General features: G+C 37.0%; 1 protein-coding gene across 1 annotated transcript in view; it reads left to right on the top strand.

Annotated features, from left to right (window-relative positions):
• Positions 1–8964, top strand: part of WAPL (WAPL cohesin release factor) — a 145750-nt gene extending 136786 nt beyond the window's left edge. The window contains exons 17-18 of the mRNA XM_007941431.2: positions 8554–8649; positions 8899–8964. Coding sequence (XP_007939622.2) covers positions 8554–8649; positions 8899–8964 — 162 coding nt within the window. The remainder of the gene's footprint in view (positions 1–8553; positions 8650–8898) is intronic.
• Positions 8965–10770: the final 1806 nt, after the last annotated feature.

Genomic DNA, 10770 nt, shown 5'->3' with positions numbered 1-10770 from the left:
TTCCAGCATTATTTCTGTCACCAAGGCCAAATTTTCCAACTACCGGTGATTCTTCGTTTCCAACTTTTGCATTCCAGTCACCAGTGATAATTAACACATCCTGATTGCATATTTGGTCAATTTCAGACTGCAAAAGTTGATAAAAATCTTCAGTTTCCTCATCTTTGGCTTTGGTGGTTGGTGCATAAGTTTGAATAATAGTCGTATTAATGAGTCTTCCTTGTTTGCATATGGATATTATCCTATCACTGACAGCATTGTACGCCAGGACAGATCTTGAAACATCCTTTGTATCATGAATGCCACACCATTCCTCTTCAAACTGTCATTCATAGGTCCAGCTACTTGCTCCCTCTGGGTAGTTGGCTATGGCCATTAACCCACCACATCCTTCCCCCTTGTCAGCTCTACTATGCACCTGGACATTCTTACAGTAGATACAAATACACATGTAGAAATATTGTCTGCTAACCCTATACTTGGTCATGAGCACACCACCTCCTGCATAGGCATACCTGATTGTTCAGCCTGTCCACCCATCTATCCACCCATAGATCAGTGCTTGCCATCATTGACAATGCAGTACTGTATATGCACAGGGGTTTATCTTTGCTGTCTATACCTACTATGTACCTCTCTAGTGTTGCATAGTATTTTATTGTATGTACGTACCATGGTTTGGTTATCCATTCTTCTATTGATGGGCACCTGGGTTGTTCCCATCTTTTTGCTATTATAAATACTGTTGTGATGAACATGGGTGTGCATATATCTGTTCTTGCCCTTGCTATCACTTCTTTGGAATATATACCTAATAATGGGATTGCTGGATCAAATGGTATTTCTAATTCCACTTTTTAAGGAATTACCATAGTACTTTCCACAGTGGATGTGTAATTTGACAGTGCTACCAGCAGTTTATGAGAGTCCCAGTCTCTCCACATCCTTACCATCATTTGTTATTTTCTGTCTTGTTGGACTTTGCAAGTAATGCTGGGGTGAGATGACATCTCATTGTAGTTTTTATTTGTATCCTTCTAATGGCTAATGATCGTGAGCATTTCTTCATGTGTTTATTGGCTGCCTCGGTATCCTCTTTGGTGAAATGTCTATGTCTTCTACCCATTTTTCAATTGGATTGTTTGTTTTTTTGTTTTTGAGGTATTGGAGTTTTCTATGAATTTTAGAGATAAGTTCCTTGTCAGATATGTCAATGCTGAATATTTTTCCCAATGTGTAGATTCTCTTTTAACTCTTTTGAAGAAGTCTCTTGTGAAGCTGATAAAAAATTTAATTTTTAATAGGTCACATTAATCTTTTTATCTTCTGCTGTTTATGTATTTTGGGTTATGCTTGACAGTCTATTTATGCCATAATTCAGCGCCCCTAATTTTCCCTGTTTTTGCCTTGAAGAACTTTATAGTTTTAGTTTTCACATTTAAGTCTTTGATCATCTGGTGAGTTTTTGTGTATGGTGTGAAGTACAAAGAGACCGTCTCTTCCCCGTTAAATGAATTTTGACCCTCTGTCAAAGATCAGTTGACTATAGGTTGATGGATTTGTTTTTGGGTTCTCAATTCTGTTTCACTGGTCTAGGTATCTCTCATTGTACCTGTACCAGGCTGATTTGACTACTGTGGCTGTGTAGTAGGTTTTGAGATCCAGAAGTGTGAGACCTGCTACTTTGTTCCTCTTCTTCAGTAGTGCTTTGCTTATCTGAGGTTTCTTTCTTTTCCATATAAAATTACTGATTAATTTTTCTATAGCCTTAAAGAATGTTGATGGGATCTAGATTGGGATTGCATTGAATGTAAAGATTGCTTTTGGTAGTATTGACATTTTCACAATGTTCAATCTTCTATCTACGAGCATGGTATCATGGTATGTTCTTCCATTTACGTAGATCTGTTTTGATTTCTTGAAAGTAGTGTATCATAGTTTTCTTTGTACAGGTCTTTTCTGTGCCTAATGATATTTATTCCCGAGTTTTTTTTGGGGGGGTAGGTATTATAAATGGTATAGATTTACTTATTTCCTTTTCAGCAATCTCTTTGCTGGTATAGAGAAATCCAACTGATTTTAGATATTGATCTTGTATCCTGCCTCTATGCTAAATCCCTCAATTAGTTCCAAAAAGCGTTTTTTTTTTGTTTGTTTGTTTCGCTGGGTCTCTTGTGTTTTCTTTGTACAGGATTGCACCATCAGCAAATAGGGATAGTTTTACTTCTTTCTTACCAATTTGGATGCTTTAGATTTCCCTTTCTTGCCTTATTGCCCTGGCTAGAACTGCCAGTGTTGCATAGAAGTAGTGATAGAGTGCATCCTTTCTGATTCCTGTCTGCAAAGGGAATGGTTTCAGTCTCTCTCCATTGAGAACAATGTTGGCAGTTCATTTTGCTTATATGCCCTTTATTATATTGAGGAGTGTCCTTTTCATTCTTATTTTGGTGAGAGTTTTGATCAGGAATGAGTGCTGGATTTTATCAAATACCTTTTCTTCATATACTGATATGAGCAAGTGGTTCTTTTCCTTTGTTTTATTAATGTGATGGATGATGTTGATTGTTGTTTTAATGTTGAACCATCCTTGCATACCCGGTATGAGGGATCTTGGTCTACAGTTTGCCTTTTTTTTTGTTTTTAGAGATGTCTGCCTGGTTTTGGTATTAAGGGTATGTAATTATGACCTGTTCACTTTCTTCTTTTGTTATGGGTCTGTTCATCTTTTCCACTTTGGTCTTCTAGGTTTTCAAATTTGTTGAAGTACAGTTCTTAATAGTGTCCTGATACTATCCTTTCTATTTCAGGTGGTTCTGTTGTGATATCTCCCAATTCATTTCTTATTGGTGTTATTTGTGTTCTCTCCCTCTTCCTTTTTTAAGTTTGCCAGTGGTTTGTCAGTTTTATTAATGTTCCCAAGGAACCAACTTCTAGTCTTATTGTCTTTTCTACTGTCTAATTTCTTTTTCATTTATTTCACTGGAATCATTATGTCTCCTGGTGACTGTAGGCTTTTTTTGTTGTTCTTTTTCTAATTTTGGAGATGTTGAGTTAAGGTATTCATTTTGGCTCTTCTTTTTTGATGTGTGCATTTATTGCTATAAATTGGCCTGTGATCACTGTTTTTGCTGTGTCCCAAAGACATTAAGTTGTGTTTTCATTCTCATTTGATTCTAGGAATTTTTAAAATTTTATTTCATCTTTTATTTCATCTATTACCCAGTCGTTTTTAAGGAGGGTGTTACTCAATTTCCATGCATTTGCTCTTTTTCTGTTGGTGTTCATATTGTTGATTTCTAATTTTACAGCATGTGATCTGAGAAGGTGCTTTGCAGTATTTCGGTGTTTTTAAATTTACTAAGGCTTGCTTTTTGTTCTATCCTGGAGAATGTTCCACATGCACTTGAAAGAATGTATATTGTGCTGTTGTGTGAAGTGCTGTGTAGATGTCTATAAGGTCAAGTTGCTGGATTGTATATTTAGTTTTGTGTCTTTGTTGAGTTTCTTTCCAGTTGTCCTGTCTTTCATTGAAAGTAGTGTATTAAAGTCTCCTGCTGTTACCGTGGAGTCATCCCTTCGTCTTTTGTTAAAGTCTGATTTATGTATTTGGGGGTTCTTTCATTGGGTGCATGCATATTTATTATGGTTATGTCCTCTTGTTCAGTCGATGCTTTTATCATTATATAATGTCCTTCCTTGTCTCTTATGGTGGTTTTTGTCTTAAATTCATTTTTACCAGAAATTAACATTACCACTCTTTCTTGATTGCCATTTGCTTATCTTTTTCCATCCTTTGATTTTCAGTCTATTTTTGTCTTTGTCTCTTAAGTATGTCTCCTGTAGACAGCATATTGATGGGTAATGTTTTTTCATGCATTCTGCAACTCTCTGTCTCTTGAGTGGTGCATTTAACCATTTATATTCATTGTAATTATGGACAGGTATCAATTTGTTGCTGTCTTTTTGTTACGTGTTTTTTCATGTGTTGCTGATTTCTTTGTCCCCTATAATTTTCTGTGCTGAGCTCATTTTGTTCACAAATTGTGTTTTGATATTGCTAAATATTTGTGCCTGTCCTCTTTTATTTTGATGTAAGGTTTATCATTTTTCTTTGAGGTTACTCTGATTTATAATTTTGTTCCCAAGTTTAGGAACAGTCCTTTCTATCTTATGATTGTCTTGACTTCCTCACTGTTTAGAAGTTCTAGAACTATACTCTTTTTTCCCTCTTTTTGGTTTGTGTTTCTCCTCATTTGCCAATTGATGTCTCTGGTTCCCTGTTTACAATCTTGTTAGGTAATTTTACTTTGTATACTTCTGTAACAGCATTGGTTCCTGGGTTATGTCATCATGTGTGTTACTGGTCAGTTGTTTGCTCTTGTTGGTTCTCTGTCAAAAGGACTCCCTTTAGCATCTCTTGTAAGCTTGGTCTGGTTTTAACAAATTCTCTTAATTTCTGCACATCTGGATGTGTCCTAATTTCACCATCACATTTGAGGGACAGTTTTGCTGGGTACATAATTATTATTTTTGGTTGGAAATTTTTTTTCTTTCAGGGTTTTATATATACTGTCCCATTGCCTTTTCACTGGCATGGCATCTTCCGAGAAATCCAAACTTAGTCTTACTGGTTGCCCTTTGTAGGTAACTTTTCCTCTTTTTCCCTTGATGCTTTCATGATTCTTTCTCTGTCTTTGGCTTTGATTAATTTGATGATGATATGTCTTGGTGGACATACCTTCTAAATCAAGCTGGATTCAGAAGAGGACATGGAATGAGGGATATAATTGGTGATGTCAAATTGATCCTGGCTGAAAGCAAAGAATACCATAAAGATGTTTACTTGTGTTTTATTGACTGTGAAAAGAATTCAACTGTGTGGATCATAACAAATTACAGATAACATTGAGAAGAATAAGAATTCCAGAACACTTAATTGTACTCATGAGGAACCTGTACATAGACCAGGCTGTCATTTGAAAAGAACAAGGGTTACTGCATGGTTTAAAATCGGGAAGGGAGTCACTTGTCAAGGTTTGTATCCTTTCACCATGCTTGTTCTGTCTGTATGCTGAGCACATAATCTGAAAAGCTGGACTATATGAAGAACAAGGCATCATGATGGGAGGAAAGCTCATTAACAACCTGAAGACAACACAGTTTTGCTTGGTGAAAGTGAGGATGACTTGAAGCACTTACTGATGAAGATTAAAGACTACAGTCTACAGTATAGATTACACCTCTTTATTTAAAAAAAAAAAAAAAAGTCCTCACAACTGGACCAGTAAACAGCATCATGATAAATGGAGAAAAGATTGAAGTTGTCTAAGACCTCATGTTACTTTGTTCTACAATCAACACCAATGTAAGCAGCAGTTAAGATATCAGATGATGGATTGCGTTGGGAAAACCTGCTGCAAAAGACCTCTTTCAGGTGTTGAATAGTAAAAATGTCTCCTTGAAGACTAAGGTATGCCTGAGCCAAGCCATTGTATTTTCAATTGCCTCATATGAGTGGGATAGCTAGACAGAGTGAATAAGGAAGACTGAAGAAGACTTGTGTTGGCGAAGAATACTGAGAGTACTGTGTACTGCTAAAAGAACTAACAAATCTGTTGTTGAAGAAGTGCAGTCGGAATGCTCCTTGGAAGTGAGAATGGCCAGGATGTCTCACCTACGTTAGTCATGTTGTCAGAAGGGATCATTTCCTGGAAAAGGATGTCATACTTGGTGAAGTGGACCATTAACGAAAAAGGGGAAGACCCTCAAGGGGATGGATTGACAACAGTGGCTGCAACGATGGGCTCAGGTATAGCCAGGATAGTGAGGCTGGCACAGGACTGGGCAGTGTTTCATTCTGTTGTTCATAGGGTTGCTGTGAGTCAGAGGCAACTCAACAGCACCTAAGAGCAACATGTCTTGGTGATTTTCTTTTGGGGTCTATTATGTTTGGGGTTCTTTGAACTTCTTGAATGGATGTATTCTCATCTCTTATCAGGGAAGTGCTCTTCCAACAAATCTTCAACACTTTTCTCTGTGGTTGTATTTGTTTCTTTTCTGGAATTTTGATTACACGTGGGTTATTCCTCTTGATGGAATCCCACTTTTGTATCATTCTCATTTTTCATTTATTTTGTCATTTTGTTCTTCCAAAACTGTTCTGGTGCTTTGTCTGTGTTTTCCTCAATTTTCTCAGTGTTTTCCTTGATCTATCTGTCAATCTGTTGAAGGTACCTCAATATAATTGTTTTGAATTCCTTATCAGGGAATTCCAGTGTTGCTTCTTCCTTAGGGATGTATTCTGGGTCTGTATCCTGGTCCCTTGTTTCGACTTTATCTTGCTTCTTTGTGTGGACTCTGATGATCTGTTGTGTCTGAGACATTGTGGTATTGTTGTATTTATATTTAATTGGTGATTGTGTGTTGGAGTGATTCGCCCAAGATTTTTGTTTTGCTTTGTTTCAGTGTTTCTGAGTAGGCAGGGTATTGTGCTCCTTTATTTGCTTTTTGGGAGCACTTATACACTCAGCACCTTTCTCCTGGTGGGTGTGATATAGAATGAGAGTGGGTGCACAGCTCTCTTTTAGCTGTTTGTGAAGAGCAGTTAAGGGTGAGTTAGGCTCATATTGGCTATCATGTGTTTTGTTCAGTTGATGCAGAAGGAAGTGGTGGCCCTTACTCAACAGGTGGGGCTGCAGGAGGTGTGGGTGTGGGTGTGGGTCGTATGGGCACGTTTGTTGTCTCCTGCTCAGACAAAAGCAACAATCAAAAAAAGAAAAAGGACAAAAAGCACACAATGCATAAACACACTGGAAGAATCACCAAAAAGAGAGAGGAAGAAAACAGAAAAGTAGTAAAGAATAAATATTTAAAGAAATACTTTATAAGATGAAAGATAAATAGAAAATGAGGGGGTGAAAACAGTATCTGGCGAGGCCGGAAAAAGAGAAAAGAGGTAGAGTAATAGAATAATGAGGAGAAAAAAATCAGAGAAATGTAAAAAGAAAAACAAGGAATGGGAAGAACCACAAGTAAGGAAGAAATGAAAATCAGGAAAAGGGAAGAGAAAAAAAATGCCAAAACTAGAACCTGGAAAGGGAAAAAGAAAGAATGAAAAGGAAGAAAAATAAAATAATTTTAAAACAACCAAGAAAAGGGGGGAGGGGTGATGCACAGCACCCAGTCTCCATCAGAGTACAAAGACTGGGGTGGAATTCCTGCCAGCCCAGAAGATGTGTGTAGGTGAGTGATCCTGCTCCTCTGTTCACCAAGAGGGTACGGAGTGAGTATAAGAGGAACAAGGAGAATATTGCAACTTTCCAGGCATCAGCCTCTGGTATGTCTGTGCTGTCCTTGGCAAGTGGAGCCTATTCTTACATCCTTGGAATCACTTTAAATATCCAAAATGGCCACTGCTTGTAAGTATTACAGATGATTGTGCCCTCCGAGAAACAGCCAAAAATCCACAGTTCCGTTTGTGTCCTTGTTTGCTGTTTCTCTTTTTAGTCATCAGCCAACAGCACAGTAGTACACACAGCCTTTGGCAAGCAGGGCTGATTTTCAGGTTAATCCTCAGGTCTTAACTTCACTTAAACCCAACTCCAAACTCACTGCCCCAAATTGATTTCTACTCATAGTGACCCCTCCTTGGGTTTCCGAGGCAGTATCACTACAGAAGTAGGTTGCCCAATCTTCCTTCTGAGGAGTGGCTGGTGGGTATGAATCACCAGCCTTCTGGTTAGCAGTCAAATGCCTTGGGCACTGTGCCACCAGAGATCCTTAACACCACTTGGAAATATTCAAACTGTCCATTCCCTGAGGAGATTAGACAGTTCACAGCTTCGTTTGTCTACTTACTCGCTGTTTTCATTCCAGTTTTTCTACTACTGGTGTTTAATCCACTTCTGTATCCTTCCTTTCAAAGCTCAGGGCTCCAGGATTATCTTCTCTATCTGTGTCAGTTGGTTTCTCTTTTCTTTGTTGAAAAGGGTCTGTTAGTGTGTCTGCCTATTCCACTATCTTACCAGAAGTCCTGCATGTAAATATTTTTGAATCTCCATATCATGTATTATATTAGATTACCTTTGGAATGATTGAGTTAATTCCCCTCCCACGTAATTAATTGAATTCACCTAAGGACTGAGAAATTTGCTTTGATCTTACCCCTTTATTCCAATGTATTGTCCATTATCAAATACAATGTTTTTATTCTGTACCCATTTCCCCTCTTTTGTTAACATCGTATCCCCAACAGTGCAGTTTATTATTTTAGGTATTTTCTCTACATTTAGAAAAACAAATATGCATACAAATGTTTCTTTGTAGCCTTATTTGGCTGTTCCATTTTTTCCTTCTGAGGGTTGATGGGGTAAGGAAAGGATTCACCCACACACACACATGTGCAGAATGGGTGTGAACAGGGAAACTGAGTGTTTACCAAGCAGTTCAGGGACCTTATAGGTTTGCAATAGGGTGTATTTTAAAACCAACATGGTACAAGGTGCAAGTTTGTGTTTTATGTGGCCTGATCAGTACTTTTGTCTGTTTGCTTAGATCAATGTAACCACTGTGCGGGAGTATCTGCCAGAAGGGGACTTTTCAATAATGACAGAGATGCTCAAAAAATTTCTCAGCTTCATGAATCTTACTGTAAGTAGTTCTAATGGCAACTTCTATGGTTTTAAGCTTATTAAGTACAACACATTAATTACAATAGAAACAATATGGCCATAGTGAGTGAAAGCAAAAAGGATTTCTCTTAAATATGTTGATGCTGTATTATCAAAACCACAGTTCAGTCTTAATGTGCTTCAATTTGTAGTGTTCAGTTTAGTAAATCTGGAAAAAAAAAAAGTTGATTTTTTAAAAAATATTAACTGTCGTGTTCCCCCTTTCCAGTGTGCTGTTGGAACTACAGGCCAGAAATCTATCTCTAGAGTGATTGAATACTTGGAACATTGCTAGCTGCTTTACCTTTGCTTCAGGTACTCAGTAATGCTGGAGCTATCCTTAGACAAAGAAAAGTCATGAAAGAAGTTCTTCCTTGAAGATACACCAAGAACATTCATCAGTATCATTCGTGTTTGGAGTTTTAAGGCCACCTGATTTCTTCATCATGCGTTCTGCATTTGCTAAATGACAGTTACTACATCAATCTGCAACTATCAAAAATGAGGGAAAAGGTTCAGGCTGTTAACAGTTCCATGCAGTATTTAAATGTACTTACTTCGGCAGAGTTTATACTCTTCCCTTACTTTCTTGCTTTATTATGGGCAAGTTTTAAGGGGAAAATTTGTGCTGCTGTTAGTGCAACTGCTGTGTATGTTGAGCCACTGTTGTCATGCCAGCCAGGTGCATAGGCAGCTTAGCTACTGAGGTATTGAATGTTCCGAGGACATTCTAGGCAACAGCTTAGTTCCTTTTTCAGGCTCATTTGCTTTTGCTTTTTTTGTTGAATGATTCCAATCGTAAATAAAGCTTTTAATAATTTTGTGAATTTTTTTGGTTGTTGTTCCCTGAGCTATTGTCTATATTTAAAACTAGATGGAATCCAAAGACACAAGGTATTAATAGTATATTTTTTTATTCTTGATTAGGTTTGGGTTGTTGAACTATTTTTCGCTTTTCTGACCATGACCACATTCAATTTCATACCATAATGTGTCATAGCTATAGACATAAGAAAACAAGTAAATTTGAGGGAATATAATTAATATAAGATGACGTGCCCTGTAAAAGGATGAAGTAAAATAAACAAAACCCAGAATAGTTTACACTTAATGCTAGATGAGGCCCTTGAAACATTACTAGATTTTGAGGAAAGACTCTCTAGATATATTTTCTAATGTTCAGTACAATAAATGTAAGGAAGCTAAAACACCAATGTGGAATTCATGTTTCCAGATTACATGTATATTCTTCTAAAGAGCAACAGGATCAGTTGCATAGTGCAAAGCCTTAAAATGCTCGTTTAAAGCAAATCCTTTTTTTGTTTCAATTTCTTAGTTCATAGAACAATGTTGTTTGGAAAACAGTTAAGGAACACGCTAAACACTTTATGTGTTTAATTTCACAACATTGCATATTTTTCTTGTATTAATTATTGTTCAGACTACTGGTTCTTCACTATTTTTTATTGTTTTGGCCTAAGTACAGGTTTTCCAGAGATCTGTTTCAGTAATACTTTTAAATACTTTCTATCATGTTCTTCATTGGGTTTGTAAAACTTGAAGCCATAAAAATATTAGTTTGGTGTGTATTGGGGAAAATAGCTAAAAGTCTAATACCCATTTAGACTTTGTTATTTCCTTGTATAAAGTGACAAATCGGGGCTCTTGTATCAGTGCCAGCTGTAATGTTTTTATGCAGTGGCTGCCTTCTATTGTCTTCCTATTTTTGATAATGCAGATTGTTGGGAAATCTATAAGGAAGTAACTGATTCCAGGCAAATTGTTTTCTTCTCCCTCCTGTCCACCCCAACCCCCACCCATCACCCTTTAAGAACATAGTGTGCCAGTGTAACTTAGGAAAGATTCTGAGATTGTATTTGCCCTGAGTATGAAAGCTACTTTAGCAAACTATTTTAAAAGCATATCAGTAAATGATATCCATAAGATTAAGTTATCAAAATATATTTTGTTTAAGGAAAAAAATACACTGATATTTATTAATCATTGAATTTTAGAAAAGAGAATTTTGGTAAAATTGACTTGTGGCAGATGGTAAGGAATATTATAAAAAACATTTGGTGAGAACAATCAGGGCGAACTG

Source organism: Orycteropus afer, unplaced genomic scaffold, assembly GCF_000298275.1.
Source record: "Orycteropus afer afer isolate SDZICR_OR568_19922 unplaced genomic scaffold, OryAfe1.0 scaffold00080, whole genome shotgun sequence".
Classification (NCBI taxonomy): Eukaryota; Metazoa; Chordata; class Mammalia; order Tubulidentata; family Orycteropodidae; genus Orycteropus; species Orycteropus afer.
Note: the sequence above shows the minus strand (reverse complement) of the source record. Positions and strands in the feature narration are given on the sequence as shown.